This window comes from Conger conger, chromosome 10, assembly GCF_963514075.1.
Source record: "Conger conger chromosome 10, fConCon1.1, whole genome shotgun sequence".
Lineage (NCBI taxonomy): Eukaryota > Metazoa > Chordata > Actinopteri > Anguilliformes > Congridae > Conger > Conger conger.
In genome coordinates this window covers 10,413,370-10,436,644 of record NC_083769.1, presented here as the reverse complement: position 1 = coordinate 10,436,644, position 23,275 = coordinate 10,413,370, and the positions used below count along the sequence as shown (strand labels likewise).

The 23,275-nt window shown below is 45.8% G+C and overlaps 1 protein-coding gene across 1 annotated transcript in view; it reads left to right on the top strand.

Moving 5' to 3' along the window:
• LOC133138768 (tetraspanin-2-like) overlaps positions 1-23,275 on the top strand; it is a 33,553-nt gene that overhangs the window by 5,681 nt on the left and 4,597 nt on the right. Inside the window, exons 2-7 of the mRNA XM_061257793.1 lie at positions 7,300-7,402; positions 17,292-17,389; positions 18,074-18,148; positions 18,295-18,387; positions 19,869-19,925; positions 20,962-21,045. Coding sequence (XP_061113777.1) covers positions 7,300-7,402; positions 17,292-17,389; positions 18,074-18,148; positions 18,295-18,387; positions 19,869-19,925; positions 20,962-21,045 — 510 coding nt within the window. The remainder of the gene's footprint in view (positions 1-7,299; positions 7,403-17,291; positions 17,390-18,073; positions 18,149-18,294; positions 18,388-19,868; positions 19,926-20,961; positions 21,046-23,275) is intronic.

Genomic DNA, 23,275 nt, shown 5'->3' with positions numbered 1-23,275 from the left:
CAAGCAAAAAAAAACCAGGCATAGGCCAAAAAAATGGGCTTACCAAAAGAAATCATCATTAAGAAGAAAGAGAGCACTGGTGTATGTTTGGGATCATTGCCTTGCTGTGGGATGAAGTACCGACCAATGAGTTTAAAGGCATTTGATTGAACTGGATCTGATAAGATGCTTCGGTACACTTCAGAATGGATTCTGCTGCTACTATCAGCGATTACATTATCAATGAAGGCACGTGAGGCAGCACCTGTGGCAGCCACACATGCACATGCCCAACCCTATGTTTCACAGGTGAGCGGAGGTGCTTTGGTTCTTGGGCAGTTGCTTTTCGCCTCCACACATTGCCCTTGCCATCATTCTGATAAAAGTCAACCTTGTTCTCCTCGGTTTCATACACCTGACTAATCAGAAATAGCTGAGAAGCCAACTGTCCGATTACTTTTGGTCCCCTAAAATGGAGGGACTGTACAAAAAGGGATGCAAGTCCTACAATGATGTCGGAATTATTTGTATGGCTGTACCACAAAAATAATAAAATACCCTCAATTTAAAGGTAGCAGTCTGGCTTTAACCTCATATTCATCGTTTCATTTAAAATCAAACGTGCTGGAATACAGTGTTCCACTGTCCAAATACAGACTGCACTGTACATTCAATGTCTTGTGTCATATTTAAAATAGATTCATGAGTTGGTTTACATAAACTTTCTTTCATGTAGCATTTATATTTACGAGCATAATCCAGTACGACTTATGAATTCATAAATCATTAACGATATTGCTGAGCCGTTCGTAGGCTGTCGTGGGAACAATGGACAGGAAGCTATCAGATCTTAACATTCCAAAGAGGAAGAGGCAGCAGTCTCTGGCCTGCGAGCTGGGGGAGGGGCCCTCAGGGGTCAGTGAGCCTGCTAGCTGTTAGCGATGAGGCTCGTTAGGCAAGGAAGGACCGGTGTCTCCGCTCACCTGTTGCATCAAGTCGTAGACCTGTGTCAGCTAGTTTTTCCATGCCTTTTACCAGTTTTTATGCTCAATTTGAAACGTCCAATCGGTCGCATACATCAGCACTCTTAGCCGCCACCTCCACCATTGACCTGGGAGAACTCCACCAAGCATGCGCCCTCAAGTGCTGCCAAACGCCTCGTCGCATCAAAGCGCCGATCCTCGGTCAGGCTCACACGGACACGGGTCGGAGGAAGACGCTTAGCGGGCGCCTGACCAACCGGCGGGGGTGGCTGGTGCGCGATAAGGCGCTGTCGTTCCTGCCAACCGAAACCCTCCCTTCCTCGGGGAACACTACTGCCAATTGTGTGTCGCGCCGCGGGGCTGCCAGCCACAGTTGGCACTGTGAAACACACTTCAACCACTTCAGTGCTTTAGAAAGTAAAGATTTCCTGCTAGATTTTAAGAAGAAACATCCGTTTTCACCAGTTACATACATTTCGTTCCATATGTCCTCCCCGTGTGCATGTGAGTTCACTACAGATACTCTGGTTTCCTCCCACACTGAAAGACATGCGTGTCAGGTTAGGTGTACTCCTGCCATTGCCCTTGACCAAGGCTTTGGTCTCCTAACTGGAGTTGGAGCCCGGGCACTGTACTGTGTAACTGTAGGGGCGGCCTGTAGTGTAGTGGTTAAGGTAAATGACTGGGACACGCAAAGACGGTGGTTCTAATCCCGGTGTAGCAACAATAACATCCGCACAGCCGTTGGGCCCTTGAGCAAGGCCCTTAACCCTGCATTGCTCCAGGGGAGGATTGTCTCCTGCTTAGTCTAATCAACTGTATATCACTCTGGATAAGAGCGTCTGCCAAATGCCAATAATGTAATGTAACTGGGATGGGTTACCCCACAGGGTTCAATAACATAGCTATATCTCATCTTATAACTCGGTGAGGAGATTTAGAGGAGTAGTTCTTCTTTGTTGGGTTTTGAAATGCGGTACCTATATGCAGTGCACCCCAGATGACCGGAGGTGTAGGGGTGGGGCAGGGAGGGGTAAGCGAGGCAGGCAGTGGTGGCTGAGCTGTCTTGGCTCTGGACTGGGAGGAGGGCTGGGGTACGGGAGGCCCCTGGCCTCAGTGACAAAACCACACAAAGGGCGAGGCACAGCAGGTGGCAGACGCCGGGCAGCGTCTGTACGCTGCAACCCCTGTCCCAGAGCTCAGAGACAATGGGGCTATCTCTCTCTCTCTCTCTCTCTCCATCTCTCTCTCTCAGCCCCCCTCCCCCACTCAAACAGCTCACTCTCCCTCTCCTCCAGGTCTTCTGGGAACGCTAATAGACATGTTTACGTCTCAACTACAGCATCCATTTTCACCCACTCTGCGCTTCTCAATTCTCTAACCCAGAAGTGGTGTGCAGTTACAGAAAACCACAGGAGAACAAATAAAAGATAGGTCACAATTGAGTGAGCGCATTAAAATACTCACAGCTAAATTTCCACGTCCTTGGTCACATAGGAGCGATACTAAATTAACAGTCTTTTTCATCAGGCTTTCTATAATTGTAGCTATAAAAGAAGCTAGGTTTAGCTGAATATGGTGGTTCCTTACAACAGTACCATCCTCTCCTCATGTGACACTTCACAAAGCACTGCTATAAAAGTAAACTACAGTGTACATCCACATTTTGTGCATACCCAGACCAGCACACCGTCTTCATGATGACACACACTCCAATTTGGCATTATTATGCGACTTTCCTATAGTAGGTCTGGGAATGTACATGGGGGTTTTTTTCCCCAGTTAGGATACATTCACATATACAGCAGGAATTTGAATGGAATGCCATTAACTGCCCCCTCTTCCAACTCGGGCCTACATGAACATAGCACCTCAATGTCCAGTGTGGACGGAAGCAGAGAAGCCAAAAACATGCCCCCCCCAATTGTATCCATAATTGGAAGCAGTCCATAAGGATAATTGGAAGAGGTCCATAAGGACTGGAGAACATGACAAACACAATGGTTCTGCAGTGGCTTCTGCCCGTTCTGGCCCTTGAGATGGCCATTTTAAAATGAAACTGTGATATGGTAAATGTGTTTAAACTTAATAGTGTTACCCAAATATCTTATCAATGATGCATGTGAACATACCCTTCAGACCATCGGTCATATTTTATGATCATATCTGGTCAACCTGACCCTTGGTTCATTCTCAAGTCAGAAAACACCAGTCTCTGAGAGAAGAGAGATTGCACTGCAATAAGGCTCAAGTGTTTTTCAGGTTTTCCCGTGGGTGTTGGCCACGTACTGCTATGCACTTGGTACAAGTATTACAGCAAGAACAAAAACATCCTGAAAACAACCGATAAGATGATTGTTGTTAAGCTGGCTTGAAACATGGTGTATATTTCTAATGTAAAAGGTGAACGCCTGATGGATCTCTGGAATGATCTGGAATGGCTTTTTGGGTGAATTTCCTTCCGCTGAAGATGTAACGTCTAGGTGGTCTAGGAGATTACTTCTTAAGTTCCCATCAATACATAGAAGTGTTTGAACGGGAGGAGCTTATTCTGCATCATCATCATCATCATCATCATCGACTATACTGCTGTTGTAAAATGGTGGATTGTTAATGGTTTCCTTCATCAAATGCGATGTACTGGCTGTAGCCAGAACATTGTGCGGATTCCATTTTTCTCCTCAATACATTCCCATAAGTCCTGATTCACTACTATTCATGATGCACCGCTTGATCCCAGTGTAATCCCACTTTTACCAAAGCCTAAACAGAAACACACAAGCCAGGCTTGGAGGACAAAGAGTCACACTGAGGACACAGTCCAGCCGATTAACAGCAGTATTAAAATCCCCATAAAACTGGCATCGACCATATATTTCCATGCATGCACAGGCATGATTAAGGGTACTACCCACACACACCAGCTTAAAAATGTAGGACGCTACAACTGAGGACATGTTATTGCCAGTTTTTATTACAGACCAAAGGTTCCCAAACCCTCATCACACTCTTCGTCAGTTATGAGTCTCTGCCCAGTCACATTTACAGCCAGGTTCACCTCATTTACTCTATCAATAAACCGCAAGACACATCAAAATGAAACTTCACATGACTATTTTCACTTTCAGTTTTTTAATTTTATGTTTCTTTTGGCCCCTATTAAAGCACAATAACTGAAGAGAGTCCAACAGTCAACGGATGTACTCAAAGATGTACTCGACGGAGCAGCAATGTTACACATTAATCATTTTAACGTTTGACACAACGTTCGGAATCTGTAAAGCCGCTAGGACACATAGTTCACTTCCTGCAGAGCTAATCATCGATCGAAATGAGATCCCAGGGCTTAATGGGTGGCAGTCATGCTTCCTAGCCGGAGTCTGGGTTCCCCGAGAAGCTATGGCACAGTGCTTTTTACACGGTCGCCGCAGAAACGGGGACTCCTGGAGCCCGAGAGTGGCCGTTGGCTCCCCTCTCCCTTTTTCTCCGCCCGTCGTCTTGCAAGCTCCTTCATATAGGAGTCGCGTTTGTCTCGGAGAACAAACAGACGGGGTGTTGTTGTGCGGAGGGGTGGGGCGGGGCAGGGCAGGTTTTCGCGGCTGGCGGTAAGGGGTGTACAGACGGTGCCAGGGGGCGGCTGAAGCCAGCGGGGCTGACGTCACGGGCGGCGGAGCCCGGGCGGCGAGACTGGTACCGAGCTCTCGAGGGGTTCCCCCCGCTCCGTCGCTCCGGAGACGGCCCGAGACGTCCTGCTGGGACTGTTACCTCAGAGCCCCCTGCGGGGGTCACGTGACCGCCTGTCCGCTCCCTCGTCTCGCTTCGCGCCAGAAACCGGAGAACAATGAGGAACGTCTCCTCCGCCGCTTTCCCCACGGACCGGCGTTTGAGCGACCGTGCCTCTCCCACCCGCAGCGCATGCCAGGCGGGTTTGGCCTTTCGCTCTAGTGCGGGGTTTCTAACCGTGTTCGATGCACGATGACTGGCTTTGGTTTAACCCTTTCAGTACCAAATCAAAATGACTGCTATACTATTGTTTTGAGCCCCTGTTAAAACCCTACAATAATCTCAACCACAGCCAAAACCCCTTGGTATTTGGGTGGAGCCGCTTCATATTGGGCTTGTGACTGAAAGGGTTAAACATGCAGAAGACTTCAAGTTTCATCCGCTCAAAACATAGAAATATTATCGGATCTGTTATCGGTGTCGAGTATTCAAAGCGATAATCAAGTCTTTGCCTTGGAAATAGACTTCACTCAAATAAAGCACGCAGAGCATGCAACAAGCTTCCCGTGCATCTTAAGTCAGGATTCAGTTTTCGAAAAAGAGATTGAAAAAGAGACGAAGAAAACCCATTATTAATTATTCCTCCTTTGGGTTTCCTTTTGTTTTCTTGACAAACCTGCCATTTTTGTGACATTTTTTAAACAAAGTGACTGTTTGTACTAAGCAGGCACAACTGGGACACTGCTGTGCAACATGACATAACCTCACAGGGTCAATGTTTCATCTAAATTAGTGCGGCTCTGCTTTTCATCTCCCGTGCGGCGTGTGGATTAAGGGCCTGCAGGCAGGAGTATGAAGACCATCCCATTACGGTCCCAGAATCCTCTTTGTCAATGAATTACAGAGACATTCTGCTGTGCAGACTAAAGCAAAGGCTGATGTGTTAGTGGGTAAAAAAAAAAATGATCAGGTGATACAGAAGAAAGGCGTAGTAAAGGGATACTCAGTCTTACCCAGGAGGGGCCGCCGTGGATGCAGCCTTTTGTTCCAACCAAGCAGTTACACACCTATTCTACTAATCAAGTTACAAGCTACTAATCAACTAATGGTTGATTCGTAGAATCATGTGTGTAACTGCTTGGTTGGAACAAAAGGCTGCACCCACGGCGGCCCTTTCTGGGTAAGATTGAGTATCCCTGTTGTAGTAGATTAGGCTCGAAAGTGATGCTGGCCCCCACTGCGGTTTGAAACGGTACACATCACCGTCCAGAGGTGGGGCAGGAACACAGGAAAGGCCATTCCTCTCTCTGGCACGTGAAATGGCAGATTAACAAGCCAATGATGGAGAGCTCTCCGCAGGAACGAGGATACTTTACACCACCTAATTTTTCTTCATAGAAACACTCAAAATTGTTTGTACTTGTAATAGAGTAATTGCTTGAAATCGAGTTATGACTGGATTGCCGCATTATTTAGATGTCGAAAACATGAATGCTCCGACAAAGACATTTCTGCCATTTGTGGTTTGTGCTGCCATGTGAGTTTTGCTCAGCAAAATCTGAAATGATTGAAACTGCCATGTACAGCAAGTGTTATTCGAATGCTGACTACATTCCCCTGCTAAACAGAACTGTGTGTGTGTGTGTGTGCGCGCGTGTGTGTGTGTGTGTGTGTGTATACACATTTTCCATCTGCAATAGATTTTCTTATCCCCTAGGCTGTAAAATCTGGTCTTCACCATCATATCACAGTTTTACTTGTTGTTCACAGAATATTAAAGGGTGAAGGCTGTGTCAACTTCTTCACAACATGGGAAGAGAGAAAAAAAACAACATTTAGAATTTATGAAAACCAAGTCAGAGACCTCTCATCTGCAGACTAATAAAAATAGACTGGAATATGGCTGCAAACAGACCAGATGCAGACTAACAAAATTATTATTTTTATGTGAACCAGACCTGAACAAATCAAGTTTTTAATATTTTTCTGACTTGACTTCATTAAGCAAAAACAGTAGCTAACCAATTTAAAAATGACTGAATGTCATTCATGAGTAATTGAAAATACCTGAATGCAACCCCTGACAGCAACTCTCTATGTACACATAGCAGAAAATAACTAATTATTTCAAACTATTTGAATATAAACATTAAAATGATTAATGAAGTATGAAATACTGTGGGCTTTTATAAACTGAGTTTCTGGGTGAAAGTTATTTCCGTAGCTCTGGTGTGAAGGCCTTGTGTGGACCCCAGTGGGCTACAAACACAAGAGTCTGTTCCAAAACTCTCACCATACTCTTCCTCACAGCTATGACTCTGCCCAAACCCTCACCATACTCTTCCTCAGTTATGAGTCTCTGCCCAAACCCTCACCATACTCTTCCTCAGTTATGAGTCTCGGCCCAAACCCTCACCATACTCTTCCTCACAGTTATGAGTCTCTTCACAAACCCTCACCATACTCTTCCTCACAGTTATGAGTCTGTTCCAAAAGCCTCACCATACTCTTCCTCAGTCATAACGGTTCTGTTCTCAAACCCTCACCCAGCCCTTCTTCACAGTTATAAGTGTCTCTTCCCAAACCCTCACCGCACTCTTCCTCCTCTCCACAGCTGGTGGGCTCGTTGGTGCTGGCCGTGGGGCTATGGCTGAGGTTTGACCCCGACACTGTCTCGCTCCTAAATGCGGAGGGCGCTCCAGACACCTTCTTCATTGGTGAGTACGGGCGCGACGCTGCACAAACTGCAGGTCCTGAATCTGACTGTTTTCAGCAGCGTTTCCATTTCAGCCCCTGCATTTCAGCTCTGCATTTCAGCTGACACAGCTACTTGTGAGGCTGCGCTCGAGGTAGAATTGCAGACAGTGACGAAGAGACTGAAATCAAAATGATTAATAGTCATACATAAATAACCGAGAAGGAATACTGATAGGCCTGGAACAGTCATTTGATGTTTTAAACCAGTTATTCTGAAAGCAACAAAAGTTTGTAGACTACATGTCGACTTGCAGGAGCCTAATTAATATGGCAAATTGGATCATTAACATGTCAATTCACATTTTTACCAACCAGTGTCTTTTCATTTAGCGTGCTACCAGTCAGAAGTGAAGTGAAGTGTATACACACTATTCTTAAGTTAAAATAGGAAAAACTGTAAAGAGTATACGAGTTTGTCTTGTGGCTTAATTAGTGCTTTAAATGCAAGAAAAAAAGTGAATGCGCAGGGTGAAGAATACAAAGTCTGGAGAAAAGTTGGAATAAAAAAGAAAAAAAGTCTGCAGTTAGAACAGCACAGAAACGGAAAAGGTCTGTAATACAGTAAAAGTCTGGAATACAGTACTCTACTGCTAAAGTGGTGTGGAGGCCAGACCTGGTAGAAAGCCAGGGAAATGTTTAAATGGGTTCAGTTGATGGCAGAGTATAATACAAGTTTCTAAATGATCAATTCCAACATCTATCTTATCCATTAAACTATTAAAAGCAACAGATTTCTCAGAAGAGAACAGACTAAAAGCCATTTGAAACTGTTCTGTTGGAGTGTGTGCACTCAAGACTGTAGTTTGTAATTTTCCGTATGAAACTAAGGGTAAAAGAACTGAAAGGTCTTGGCAGTGCCACTGTTGTCTCTTACGCAGAGTCCCATTTGTGATGTGTGATAATCCGCTCTCTGGTAAATGAATCTCACTCGCCGAAAGCTTGCTTAATTACACCGCAATTACTATAATGTGGAGACGGCCTTGCTGAAAAAAAAAACAGCTCAAGCTAGGTTTTGAAACAGCTGGTCGCTGGTTGACCAGTTTAAACCAGCTCCCAGCTCGGCATGTTGTGACCAGCTCAAGCCATGTTTTCAAAAAGATAAGCTACCAGCACTAGCAGGTTGACCAGCTCATACCCAGCTGGACCATGTTTATGACAAGCTTAACCGTGCTGGTTGACCAGCTCATACCCAGGTAGCCCAGCTCATGACCTGCTTGACCAGCTCAGTTTTCAAGCTGACCTAGCTGGATTCTGCAGCAGAGGGGGAAGGCCTTCAGGGTTGTAGAGGCGCAGACAGGGGATGTTCCCCTCTGGTTGTGTCACTTCGTCGGGTAGGTGTCTGCGGTGTGCCATGCTGCCTGAGCACAGCCCCAGTTTAAAGAGTGGGTGTTTTGTAGACGAAACCAGGAAGCCGTGTGTTCGAGATAAAAACACTGGGGAAACCATGGGGCTTGCAGGTTCGCCACGTGGCCAGCTGTAGTTTCAACGCCACCAGTTTCAGTAAGAAGTCGCAGGCTCGGATTCAGTGGGACCCCAATGCAGTTCTAAATCACACCCAGAGCTTTTTTTTTTTTCTCTTTTTTTTTTTATCCTCGCTTCTGACCCTGAAATTCATTAAGAGGTTTGGCATCTTTAAGGAGAGTCAAACCCGTTAAATATTCCTTCTCGGAGCTAGACGTAGAAGCAAGGCTTTGAGCAAGGGAACATGAGCGGATCCTTTGCGGAAGTATTTTTCCGGAAAGCCTGATGTATAAATGATCGACCTGTGGATCCACCTCTGCCCAATGTAACTGACATTTGAAGGAGAAAGGACATTCCATTCGCCTAACTGATGTTCTTGTGACTTCCCCGGTTCACTTATTTTTCTAGCCTCTCATGATGGGTAGAGCTAACAGTAGAAAAAGTTAAGCAAGGAAAATAAAAAAGAGGAGAAAAATAAGCATGAACCCCTACTGTTTTCCTCATTTTAGTTAAAAGGCCAAGTATCATGGACCAGTATACTTGCGAGTACACAATTTTCACTGCCCGGAGATTACGTTGTTTAACCTGGGTTCTCTCAGCATTCTTGTAAAAAAGGCCTGTACACATGAAAATGAATAAACATTTGATTTAAATGTTTTCCAATGTTAACAGAAAAGTACATTGGGGTGACATGGCTCAGGCAGTAAGAGCAGTCGTCTGGCAGTCGGAGGGTTGCCGGTTCGATCCCCCGCCCAGGCTGTGTCGAAGTGTCCCTGAGCAAGACACCTAACCCCCAAATGCTCCTGACGAGCTGGTTGGCGCCTTGCAAGGCAGCCAATCGCCGTCGGTGTGTGAGTGTGTGTATGAATGGGTGAATGAGAAGCATCAATTGCACAGCGCTTTGGATAAAGGCGCGATATAAATGCCAACCATTTACATTTACATTGCTGTGAATTTGGGCCCTGTGGCATGGAGAAATTGAGTTTAAACTGGGCACTGAACAACAAAATCTGAAACGTGTCCCAGTTGAGCTGACAACATTTCCTTGCGTGGTCTTCTCCATGTTGACAGAATCAATAGTGAGACAATAGCCCACATTTAACAGACCACAAGATACAACGTCACAGTGGGGAATCTTACAGTACAGCGCCAGGACAGTCAGTGACCTCATCTTGACTTGGAACGTAGCAGGCAGGGGAACAGCAACTCCGAGCTCGAGACACCAGTCCTTGTGAAATGTATATGTCCCCTCCGATGACGTAAGATGGACACACAGAGAGACTGGGAGCATCGCAGCCGATGATGTCATAATCGACTCACTCAGCCCCGTTTCCATTGGTCCGTACCCACAGAGCGCAGCCAGTCATGTGGCCAGGGAGCCGGTGTCATCTCTCCCAAGGAGACCAGCATCAAGTGCCAGCTTAGCTTACTCATACACACTTATGTAAGGCCAGCTCTTTTTAACTCTGAGGGAGGAATAGTTAGACTGTATGCCATGCAGTCCCACTGCAGTGACTAATTTTCACCTCAGACAAATCATTCTACCCACTCCTAAAATGCAGACCATATTAAATTAAGCCAAATTAAAAATGTGAAAAAAAGTTGTAGGAACAGTGCAGTCCCACGCATGGACCAAGTTCTGGCATAAGCTGTACTTCTACTGACGTTGGTTGTTACACAATGCATAATACTACTCAAATTCATGCACTACTTAAATACATGGAATTACATTACAGCTTACTAATACTTACGTCAACACCAGCCACTCGATAGTCGCCGATAAAAGTATGAAAACATGCCACGCTTAAAATACCAACGGCATTCCTTCGAACAGGTCGCGTAAGGGCATCTGTAAAATGGGGGCACCCCCCCCCCCCCGTGGATGTTAGGCGTCTGGACTTAAATTGAAGTGAACTGTAATCAAACCCATGTCCTCAACTGTCACCAGCAGCCAGAGAACTTAAGTGCTCAAAGCTGGTGTTGACTGTTCAGGAAGTCTGGCTCAAAGCTTCTGGGAAGCCGAAATGTCACAGAGCCACAATACGTTGCGGTGTGTCCTCGAGGGTTGCCGGGACGACGGGATAAATATTGTTTGTGGCTGGCCGCGGTCGGAATTCGCTAGAAGCCAAGTAGCGCGATAAGTAGTTTTTCGTTGCATTTTTGTTTCGGCCCCTCGCAACTTTTTATTATTTGTTTTGTAAGCAGAGGCTGCGAAGCTTCTGGCAGGTGGGACTTGGGGGGGGGGGGGGGGGGGGGAGAGCGGAATTTTTCAGGGGAACGGTTACTGGGGTGATGACGCTGCTAACTGCGCAATGGAGCTTTTTCAGCATCGGCTGGAGACTCGGCGTCGAGACGGGAGAGCGAGTTTTCCCGAACCGCGTGTCCGGAGCGACTCTCTACTGTGAACTCACAGTATCCTACCGCAGTGGGAATTCTTTATCCTTTCAAGCAATTTACGGTAAAGAGTAGCTCCTTCCATTACGGGCCCTATAATGCCTCTCTCCCTCTCCTGCTATCATCTCAGTCTTCTCCCTTGTGGTGGGGTTTGCGCACTAGAGCGCAGTAGGCCTCAACCCTGCAGGGAGGGGTGTGTGCGCTGGTTCTTTCTTAGTCAGCACTGAATCGAACAAAGCAAAGCAATTTCTTCACCTCACCTGGTTTCTGCTGGCTGGGGTCAGGACTGGGTCCCCCCAACTGAGATGGTAATGGCTCAAAGTGTTCTGAAGTAAAAAGGTCACAGACACAGGCATAAGATGCTACCAGCAGCTTTTACAATCAAATAAGGGGCAACTCCACCTGAAGCTACGACCAAGACATTGCAGCAGTTTGGGAGAATAGCATTTCCGTAACGTGATTATTTTTCAGCAAAGTCAAAGGAGAGGATGCAAACACAACCCCAGAGTAGCCTATACAAAGTACAAAACGGCAATGAATGGAAAACGTAATGTAATGTAATAGGGAAATTATAGGATTCAGTCCTCATTTAGAAATGGAGCCTCTCATGGCAAACTTCTATGACTGCGACTTTCAGCACACCTGTGAAACAACCAACCAAAAGGCCCAAAATTCAGCCATCTCAGGACCCAACTTAGTCTTCATATCGGTATCCAATTCTTTATACTTTTAGATGCGTCATTAGTTGATGAAGCGGATGTCAACAATAGGGGATGTTGGCAAACTCAGTTTAGAAGGGGATTATTTTAGAGGGCGTGAAAATAGGAATACATTCAGCCTTTTATTTTTACACTGTCAGTACAAACATAGCGCAAGCGGACAAAAATGCTGTTGAATTTCACGCCTCTCTCGCCAGCGCTTGACGCCATTCCGCGCTAAATCGGGCGCGGCGGGCGGGGGCTGTGCAGCAGACGCGTCTGGTCTCACGCCGTCCTGAAGGATGCGGTCTGACGGCGGAGAGCAGGGGCGTGTCCGTGCCAGAGCCCCCTCTCCCCGGGGCTCCCTCCAGTCGCAGCGGGAAGCTCGGCTTCCCACCCCCACGGGAGCCCGTCTCAGTCCGCCGCACACAGCGACGGCCGGCCCTCCTGGGGAGGGGGGGGGTGTAGTTACACCGCGGCGCCAGCCCCTACCCCCCCCACTCCCCAGGGGCGGTTCCCCCTCCCAGAGACCCTCCCGTCGCCCTGGCAGCGGAGCGGCAGCCAATGGCGGCCTCCGGTGCGTCCCCGCGGCATCCGCGCATCCTCTTCTTCTCTAATCAGAGCGGTAATGAGGGCTCGGGGGGGCGGGCTGGAGTCTCCGTCTGTCTGCGCTCCCGCTACAGCCCAGCTAGCGCTCACCGCCACCGCCGCCGTCGTGTTGTGATGCAACCGCGTGCAGATGCTAACCCCCCCCCCAACAACCCCACCCAGCCCGACTCCAGCCCCGGCCCCGCCTCCGTCCCCTCCGACTCGGCTCCCATTGGCTCCCGTCGTTTCCTTTGTGTGGAACCTTGTTGCTCGGGGAGACTAGGAAAACCTGAGAGTTCTCCCTGTAAACACGGGGCTAGAACAGGGGCGGGGTGGGTGCAGGCACAAAGCAGGCGTTTATATTTTTTTTTAAACCCGGGGATGAAAACAAAGAGGGATGAAACGCAGACAAACCGGAAAATGGCACCGGTAATGGCAATGTATTCTTTATGAGGAGCATTAGCGAGGACGTTACCTAGCCACACTGAGTGAGCCACATTGAGTGAGACACCGGGGCGTGGCATTCCACCAGAAGCCCCTCAGACGACCATTAAACGCTGAGCTAGTCGTCTCCTCCTTGCTGTTAACACATCCTTTTTTCCTTTTTTCTTCATTGTTAACACACCTTAATCTAGACCTAATGGCGTGCTGTAAAATAATGCTCCTCTATACCAGTATCACGCTAGAGATGCTGTGGTCTTTAGTCATAAACTCCTGTGTGCTTTAACTCGGTCCCGTCATAACCATCACTCACAAACGCAGCTGCATTAAAAATGTATACAAAACCTATACACTTCACACATAGAATATACATCCGCCATTTGGAGTTCTTCGAACAGTATATTGTTGGGGGCCCTTATGCAATGTAATAGTATAGCATGCATATTAATAATGTATTAAATTGATTTCGAGATCAACATTTGCCGTTCGCATGTCTTCCCACCGACAGATAATCAATCATTTCAATTACTCTAAGTGGCGCTGCGGTGTGCGGCCCGCAGAGATTTCCACGGTGTAAGCGGCTTTCGGCACCGAAGCCCGCGTGGCACCGAGCGCCGGGCGGACGATTACGCTCCCGCTTCGCCGACTACGCGGAGCGCTGCTCCGTCCTTGGAGCCCGTCCCGTACTCAACAGGTCGCTAAATTCTGTGCCTGCCCGTCAGACGTCTTCCTCGACGGCCTAGCGCGAGCGCTAACCGTTAGCACGTCGCCGACAGCGCCAACTGAAAAAAATAAAATAAATGTCTCCTCAGAGGTCAGGCCTCAAGATTTAATGGTTTCACAGATGACTGGATTAAAGTGAGTTTTGCATGGAGAGTCTAGGACTAGGATTAATATGTGTATGTGAAATTGGCCCTAAATCCCAAACATTCACAGTGTAAATAAGGGATTGTGGCAGTTATTGCAACCTCACTGGTATAATAATCAGAGCCACACAGACACACCGATGCACAGAGCTGTAGTCACCTTTCTTTGTCAACATGCACACCTTTTCGTCTATTTGGTCCTGCAAAGCTTTTCTCCGGTTTAGACGAGGTTGTGCTTTGGGGTTGTACTAGCACTGCCATTGTAGTACCAGAACTGAAGTGACTCAGAAAGGATGCAACGTGTTCATACTCACCTTGGGGCTGTTACCAAAGAAGTCACTGAAAGGTTTGGTCTGAACCCAAGCCAGGTACAGTGTGCAGTTTGATGAATATTAAAAATATTTAAAATACAGTGGAAAGACAAGGATGTGCAGCTGCCATCTTGACACACTGAAGACCCAACTTAATGTTGGAGCCTCTCAACATGCACCTCAGAGATAGCACTGTCAGAGGATCGATACCAATTACCAATATCGATCAATACCATTTACTGCGGCGTAAAGGGAACAATACATACATGCACTGAGCACTTTATTGAGAACACCTACTTATTCATGCAACTGTCTAATCAGCCAATCGTGTGGCAGCAGTGCAATACATACAATCATGCAGATACGGGTGAGGAGCTTCAGTTAATGTTCACATCAACCATCAGAATGGGGAAAAATGTGATCTAAGTGACTTTGACTGTGGAATTATTGTTGGTGCCAGACATATCTGAATATCTCTGATCTCCTGGGATTTTCATGCACCGCAGTCTCTAGAGTTTGTAGAGAATGGTGAGAAAAACAAAAAACATCCAGTGAGCAGCAGTTCTGCAGGCCAAAACATCTTGTTAATGAGAGAGGTCAGTGGAGAAGGGCCAGACTGGTCGAAGCTGACAGGAAGGTGACAGTAACGCAAATAACCACATATTACAACAGTGGTATGCAGAAGTGCATCAGCAAAACAACAGCAAAAACAGACAGGTTAATGCTGTAGACGGTTCACATCAAAAGTGAGAAAAATCCCTTTATTAAAATAGTGTCATGGAATGACATACAAACCAAACCAATCAGCCAGAGAGATTTATAGGTCTCTATGCTTTTTATTTGTCATGTCAATAAAGCAAATTGAAATTGAAACTGAAAGAGGAGAGAGAGAAAGAGATAGGGAGAGAGAGAGATAGAGAGAGGGAGGGAGAGAGAGAGAGAGAGAGAGAGAGCGAGACCCATCCAGCCTGGTCAGCTGAATTGTCTGTCACACGATGTCCTATGTTCATTCCAAAGCCGAGTAAGGACGCACATTTTGGGTAATTCTCCTTGTAAATGGGAGCAGCCTGATGGAAGTGAAGTGAGGGGGGTGTATGTTTATACCCCACTGCCCCAGAGCACCTGACCCGTCCTGTCCTTCCCACGGACATTACGGTAACCCACACCGATACTTAAGCGCCTGTTTACGTTCAGCACGACGCAACCTCACACTGCCCTCTCCCTCTGTAGTCCTCCTCCTACCAGTGTCGCTTTCATTCAAGGTCACATCGCAGCAGAGCTTTCTCCACCTGCCCCCTGTCTCTGCTTTGTGATTTCAAGGGTGACTTCTTTACGTACACAAAGAGTCAACGCCTTTGCAACACCCTCCCGAGGGGTGTAGGGCGTCCCGAAAAGCATGTTTGAACGATCCCAATCCCAGTGCCAGTCCGTTTGGCAAGGAATCAAACAAAAATGGCATTTATTCTGAAAGAGCATCAGGTTTCAGTGAAGAGAATCAGAGAGCATGAATGCTCACTTTTAGTGTGGCGTCAAATTTCGTAGATCCAAGACAGTGAGCAAAGTTTCATTTTAAAACAGGTTAATGTAGGCGCTTGCCTTATTAAAAAGTGGTGACACACTTGCTGGGTGAGTATACATGCTCACAAAAAAACAAAACAAAACAAAAAAAACTTTCATTAGATTGCTGAAGTATGCCAATGGCTTTTGCTGACTGCAGCATGTTTACCTCCAGGTCTAAGCTCACACTAACAGGTAACCCATGAAGACTAGCAGTATCTGAAACATATAGAGTATGTAGCTTTCTGCACTACAAATGATTTGATTAGTTTCCATCCAGAACACATCCCATTTCAACTCAGTGAATGAAATTATTTCTGAACTGAAATGTTTGCAGCAGAAATTATGAATTCACGGTTACAAGCTTAGAGTGCTTATGGAGGACAGTATTACATTACATTCACTTAGCAAATACTCTTATCCAGAGCGAAATACGGAAGTGGAGAACAAAAGTACAATATCACCATGAAGGCACAGAATGGCCATTTACAATGACTAATACAATTCTAACTGAACAAACAACAATTTTATTCACAGTAATGACTTGTAAGTGTCAAGACTATCTATCATTTAAGCCATGACCAGTATGTTTTATTGTTGTTTGTTCTCATCGTCTTGTTTCTGTAAATATCTGGTTTGGCCATCTGTTTTACTGACCTTTGAGTTTGTGCCATAAGGTTTTGATTCATGTTCAGGCATACGGTGCGCATTCTGCAAAGCATCTGTGAATTTATTTAGTTTTTGGGGGAATGCCCTCAACTTGAGCTGCACTACATGACTGTGGCTTTAAATTAATATGATATGAACTGAGAGGATTCAGTTAATAGCAAAGCAAAATGTAACTATATAATATCAAAAGTTGACTACAGAGCTGTACAGTCATGTACCAGAAGAAGCTCCACCTTCTACTTCGGTTATCACTTGCCTTTAGATTCTTCACCACCGTGTCCTTTTCCATGCTTTTGGTTGTGAAATGTCGCCACCTTTTGTCGACTTTATGAACTGCATTACCCCCTGTTAAAACGCTATTTTTACTGAAAACTTTTGAGTTTCTACCAAACTATTCTTTTTACATGAAAGCAGGTATCATATAGTTTAACATTTCTTTATCATATACACAAAATACATTGTCTGCTTATACAAGTCTGTCTCCATGGCTAACAAGCTAATTAGTGGGATGCATCTAACAATAGTTACAAAATCATGATCAGTGCATACATTTCAAGAATTGAATATGAATTTGCTTCAGTGACTTATTTTTCAACAAGTAGTTTTTCCAGTCAACGTATCGTGGATTCCTTTGTGCTACTTGCTCAATTGGTAACCTAGTTTTTCGAAAGGATTTCCTCCATGTAGGCCCTAGATTCGCTTCAACCAAATGGGTCACTTGCATTGTACGCTTACAAAGCATCTCGGACCCACTTTGCGAAACAGGAAAGTTTTTAGTTCGTTGTTTTTCCATCTTGGCGTACTTCTATGCACAGAGATACAATCCGGTGTCGGTTTATAAATGGTATTTCTCTCCGTGCGTAGGTGTGTACATCCTCATCGGTGCTGGCGGGCTCATGATGCTCGTGGGCTTCTTCGGCTGCTGTGGTGCCGTCCGGGAATCGCAATGCCTTCTGGGATCGGTGAGTTAAAGCCGGGATGAATTTATGTTCATCTAGTTATGAATTCTACAGCACAGATTATATTTATTGTTTGTGACATTTGTAACATTTTTAATCAAAATGGGGAAAGAATTTGATTTAAGTAACTTTGACCGTGGAATGATTGTTGGTGCCAGACAGGGTGGTTTGAGTATCTCAGAAACTGCTGATCTCCTGGGATTTTCACGCACACTGGTCTCTATAGTTTGCGGAGAATGGTGCGAAAATCCCCCCCCCCCCCCAAAAAAAAACCCAGTGAGCAGCAGTTCTGCAGACAGAAACGCCTTGTTAATGAGAGACGTCAGAGGAGAAGGGCCAGACTGGTCAAAGCTGACAGGAAGCATAAACCAAATAAAGCAAATAACCACACATTACAACAGTGGTATGCAGAAGAGCATCTCTGAACACACACAACACATCATAACATTTAGTGGATAGGATACAGCAGTAGAAGTAAAGAAAATAAGTCTAATAAATACCTAATAAAGTGCTTGGTGAGTGTATATATTTTTAAACCAGCCGTCATTTTAATACCAACACACCTTTTAAAAGTATGTCTTTGGCAACTGAGGCTCAATGCGCTCAGTTGCCAAGAAAATGCCAATCCTTTCAAAAATGCCAAGAAAATGCTCAGGAAAATGTTGGCTTGTGTTTCTTCTGTTGCAGTTTTTCGCCTGCCTCCTGGTCATCTTCGGTGCTGAGGTTGCTGCCGGCGTGTTTGGGTTTTTGAATAAAGAAAAGGTATCATATTTCTGCTACAGATCTCCTACAAGCTGCTTGCACTTTACCTAATTTTCAGCTTTAACCTCAGGGTCATTTAAGTATTTCTGTAATTTGAACATCGTCTTCAGAAACCTTTTCCTTTTTCGATAATTGAAACCATTTAGATAATTGAAGAGGTCCAGAGTTTCTACACCAAGTCCATCAATGACGACAAATACAACACCAACAGCACGATATCATTCATCTACCAGAAAGTGGTGAGTATGACTTTGAGAGTCAGTTGACAACTACCAATCAAACACAACCCCATGCTTGCACCAAATATGCACATCAGCTTAAAAGCATGCAGCATTTCTGTTTTTAAGAGTTTCTTTTTATGAAATTAGTCAAAATTAGAAAAAATTTGGGATTGTTTGTTTTATTTTATCCAATGCACATTTTCTTGAGTGGGTGAATGCATGTTGGCACAATTCTCTAAAGAATTCTGCAAGAAAACAGGTGTGTTCAGCAGAATAAAACATCTGTTGTTTATTTCCTCATGAAAATACAGTCAGAGCATTATTATTTTCTTACATTTTACATTCATATTGACTACATTTATTTAGAATAAATGACGTTTGTTGTTCCTCCCTTGAGGGAACAAGCAGGGCGTATAATAATAATAATAATAATAATAATAATAATAATAATAATAAAACGAATAAATCCTGAAAGCGTTTTACAGCACATTTGGTGACTAATCTCAACCCCCGCTAATGTCCAGCACCCGTGAGGGTGATTCACGGCAGCCATTTTGTAACACTCACCACACAACAGCTGTTCTATACACTATTATGCCAGGTTGAACTGGAGGATGATTCAGTGAGCCAGAATGCGAATTTGGCCACCGTGCAGTAAATTCAATAGCATCTTTAATCACCAGAGTGAGTCGGGCTCTTGGTATAATGTTACATGTGAAAGTAGCTCCCTCCCACGGTACAGTATCCGGCTGCAGCCGTCAGGCAAGGGAACTGCTTGGTGGTACAGTTGCTGACAGCATGAATACCCGACCCTTCACGTCCAGTGACTCACTCATTCACTACAGCGCGCCACCTATCGGCGAAGGCGATTAAAGGCAGTTAAAGATTACCCTGCAGCTGGCGGGGTCAGTTTCCACTCCTCTCCCCTTGCCAACACAGTCAACCGCCTGCGATATATTTATCTCAGTCACATTCGATCTGCTGAATCAATTTACACACTCTAAGTACTTTACACACGCTTTAAAGGTAACCCTCTGTGCAGGGGTGAGGTACTCTTTCCCTAATTCCATTTCGGTACATTTTGATCAGGAAATTCAATTCAGTTCATTAATTTCACTCGGGAGAGGAATTTCTTTTTCAGTTTAAAGCGGCAATCTATGATTTTCTGATCTGAAAAAACTGCACATTTGAAACATATTCCCACTAACATTTCTCTTGCAATGGCTATTGATTGAATGGCCATTGTTTAATTTAATTTATATGTATTTAAATTTTAAGTTAGTGGTGGGCCCGCCACTCCTGCCCTAAATCTATAAAAACTAAGGTAACCAGTTTAAATAATTTCACCAATTTAAAATGGAATTGACCCTAACCCAGCCCAATTGAGTGACCCAGAAGTTCCAGGTTCACTCAGTCACTTACTCTAGCAGTGACTTTGCTCATGATGAAAAGTAAACACTCTTCTAATCCAATTTCATTTCCCTCCGACCCACCTGTAGCTGAACTGCTGTGGAACAGAAGAAGCCCCCTGCTCGGATTCCCCCCCAGACACCAAGGTAAAAACAGCTCAAGCTACTTTCAGTGAGCACCGTAGCTCAGGGCAAGACTACTTTTTCAAGCAGAAGGTTCTAGAAAATGTCCTTTCTTTTACAACAAAAAAATAATAATTACCGAGTGTAAAACAAACTCTCATGGAGTACATTTTAGAGTCATAGAGTAGACATTTCATCAAGCATAAAAACTCTGAGTTTACAAGTTTAAGGGCAGCCTGTAGCCTAGTGGTTAAGGTACCTGACTGGCACTTGGAAGGTTGGTGAGGTTCAAGCCTCGGTGTAGCCGCAGTAAGATCTGCACAGCTGTTGGGCCCTTGAGCTAGGCCCTTAAGCCCAGGGGGAATTGTTCCCTGTAAGTTGCTTTGGATAAAAGCGTCAGCTAAATGACAAATGATTATGATGCCAATGGTTTTACTGTGGAGCGCATCGTCAGTGTGTGAGAAGACGTTCAGAACAACGGGAGCTCCATTGTTGCTGACGTCCCCGCCCCCAGCAGCCGTGTCTTGGCAAGTCCCACGTGAAGCAGAGCTCTCCGGTCACCTGCAGTACAGCTGCACTCCTATCCCCAAGTGCCCAAGTCACATTAAGCCCAGCAGGCAGGAAACTGGACGCCCGTGACCCAGAGCTGAATGGCAGGCAGTAAAACAAGAGAGCGCGCGAGCACTGGCTCACGTGGGGGGGGGGGGGTACAGGCCTCCGCTCACGCGTCCCGCTAGGCTAACAAAGCGACCGTCACGCTTTATTTATAGAACTCCAGCAGCCCAAGTCTAGCCCGCTGGCAAGTTTGGCGCGGAGGGTGACTCCAGAACGCCCTGCACTCACGCTTTCCGCTTTAAATAAACCCCGTTCTGGATATGCGAAACGGCTCTCATAGCAAAAAAAGTTTTTTCATTTCTGATTTTGTAATACACGCATATCAATGAAGTAAGTCCTTCCTGTTCCCCCGATGCTGGCTGTACCTCTGGTTGTTTCACCTCTTCTTCCCCACTTTGACTGGCAGATTATTATGCTTGCTTATACCCAGTCTGTGTTTTTCCAGGACTGCGTCTCAGCTATAACGGAGTTCTTCAACAGTAAGCTGTATATCATCGGATACGTGGGAATAGGCATCGCTGGAGTGATGGTAAGGCCCAGAATACTGGTTTTCATTTGGTATTAACGGTACAGATACTGGTTCAGAGTGAAAAACGGGCCCAGCCAAGCAGACGGGGAGCAAAATATGGCCGACCGTTTAGAGCAGTGGTCCTCACTCCACGTCCTGGAGAGCCGCAGGGTGTACTGTGGTCCTCACTCCACGTCCTGGAGAGCCGCAGGGTGTGCTGTGGTCCTCTCTCCTGGTCCTGGAGAGCCGCAGGGTGTGCTGTGGTCCTCACTCCTGGTCCTAGAGAGCAGCAGGGTGTGCTGTGGTCCTCTCTCCTGGTCCTGGAGAGCCGCAGGGTGTGCTGTGGTCCTCACTCCTGGTCCTAGAGAGCAGCAGGGTGTGCTGTGATCCTCACTCCTGGTCCTGGAGAGCCGCAGGGTGTGCTGTGGTCCTCACTCCTGGTCCTAGAGAGCAGCAGGGTGTGCTGTGATCCTCACTCCTGGTCCTGGAGAGCCGCAGGGTGTGCTGTGGTCCTCACTCCTGGTCCTGGAGAGCCGCAGGGTGTGCTGTGGTCCTCACTCCTGGTTCTGGAGAGCCGCGGGGTGTGCTGGTTTTTGTTTTCGCCTTAATGTCAGCAACCAATTCAGACCCAAGAAACCAGGGCCATGTTCAGCCCCAACAAAGCGTAGCAAGACATTTATTGAAACAGAAACGGTGGCACGTTTAACACGCAGACTGACCAACGTGGTACGGTTTGCTCCTATGGCGTCTTGAGAAGGCGTTCTCCAGGCTATGAAGCGTAGGTCATTATAGATTTTTGACCACTGACACGCCCAGCAAACATGCCTCAAAGCCTGTTGCAAAACATTGCACGCCGTTGGGAGGAAACACATTGTTCAACACAGAAACCGCAGCAAAACCTAGCACACCTTTAGTTAACTGTGTAATGAACTGCTTTAATCAAGCAATTAAATCCTTAAGAGTAAAAACTAAAGCCAGCTGCGGCTCTCCAGGACCAGGAGTGAAGACCATTACTTTAGAGACAGCAGAAAAATGGCTGAAAATTATTCTTTTTTTTATTTTATTAAAATGAGAGTTTGGCATTAGATTTGTTGCAGAAGGCAAGTCCATGACTCTGCCATCCTGTTGTGAACACCCATTCCCACACCAGGGGGCAGTGTAGAGAAGTATGATCGACAGGAAGGCTCCTTTAGGGAGGGGATAGCAAGGCAGCCAGTGTGGGCAGAGCACTCTGGTCTGGTAAGGTTTGATCGTAGATTACAGGTAAGTGTGTGGCTCCTCTTGCTGCACCATAGGCGGGGAGCTCATTCCAATCATTTCTTTTTATTTCGTTTTTCCATTCCTAACTGGCAAGAAAAATAAATGAAGATGGGGAAATCGATCATTTATACCTTTGGCTTTCCACAAAAATACTTGCGCAAAGGATGCGCTGATGTTTTGGGAAAAATTGGGAGTTCATAACATCTTCTAGCTCCTAAAATTAACATTTAAGAGGTTGGAATGTTCTTAAAGATGGCGTACCTCAATCAATTTCTGGGTCAGGAGCAAGGAAAAGAAAAAAGGAGAAAAATAAGCGATTGGAATGAGCAATTGTATGACCTGGAGGGGCCTGCTGGCTCTTACAGTGAAACCAGTAAGGAGAGAGTGGGAGTAGTCCATTAATTACACACCTTAGTGTCCAAAATAGCTTACTTGCCTAAATGGTAAATGGTTGGCATTTATATAGCACCTTTATCCAAAGCGCTGTACAAATTATGCTTCTCATTCACCCATTCTTACACATACTCACATGCCGACGGCAATTGGCTGCCATACTAGGCAACAACCAGCTCATCAGGAGCATTTAGGGGTTAGGTGTCTTGCTCAGGGACACTTCGACACACCCAGGGCGGGATCCAAATGACAACCCTCCGACTGCCAGACGACTGCCTGAGCCTTAGGCAACGTCGCCTACTATTGCACATATAAATTGAAAGTTGTTAAGTTGGCAAAATGTTCTCTAAATGTAGTTTACTTAAAAGTAAAGTGTTGCAAGATGTCCGCCCTTGTAATAAAAAGCCCCCGCCTCTTCCTCCCTGAATTATTGGCTCTGCCTCTTCCTCTCTGTGGGACCGTCTAAAAAGTACAGCTTACTTCTTGAAAAGTCTGCTCCCAAATACACTCTGTGAACCCTGTAAAAATGTATAGTTTATCATCCAGGGATTTTGAGTACAATATATTTAGAGAAAGTTCTACTTCACTACTTTCTCAT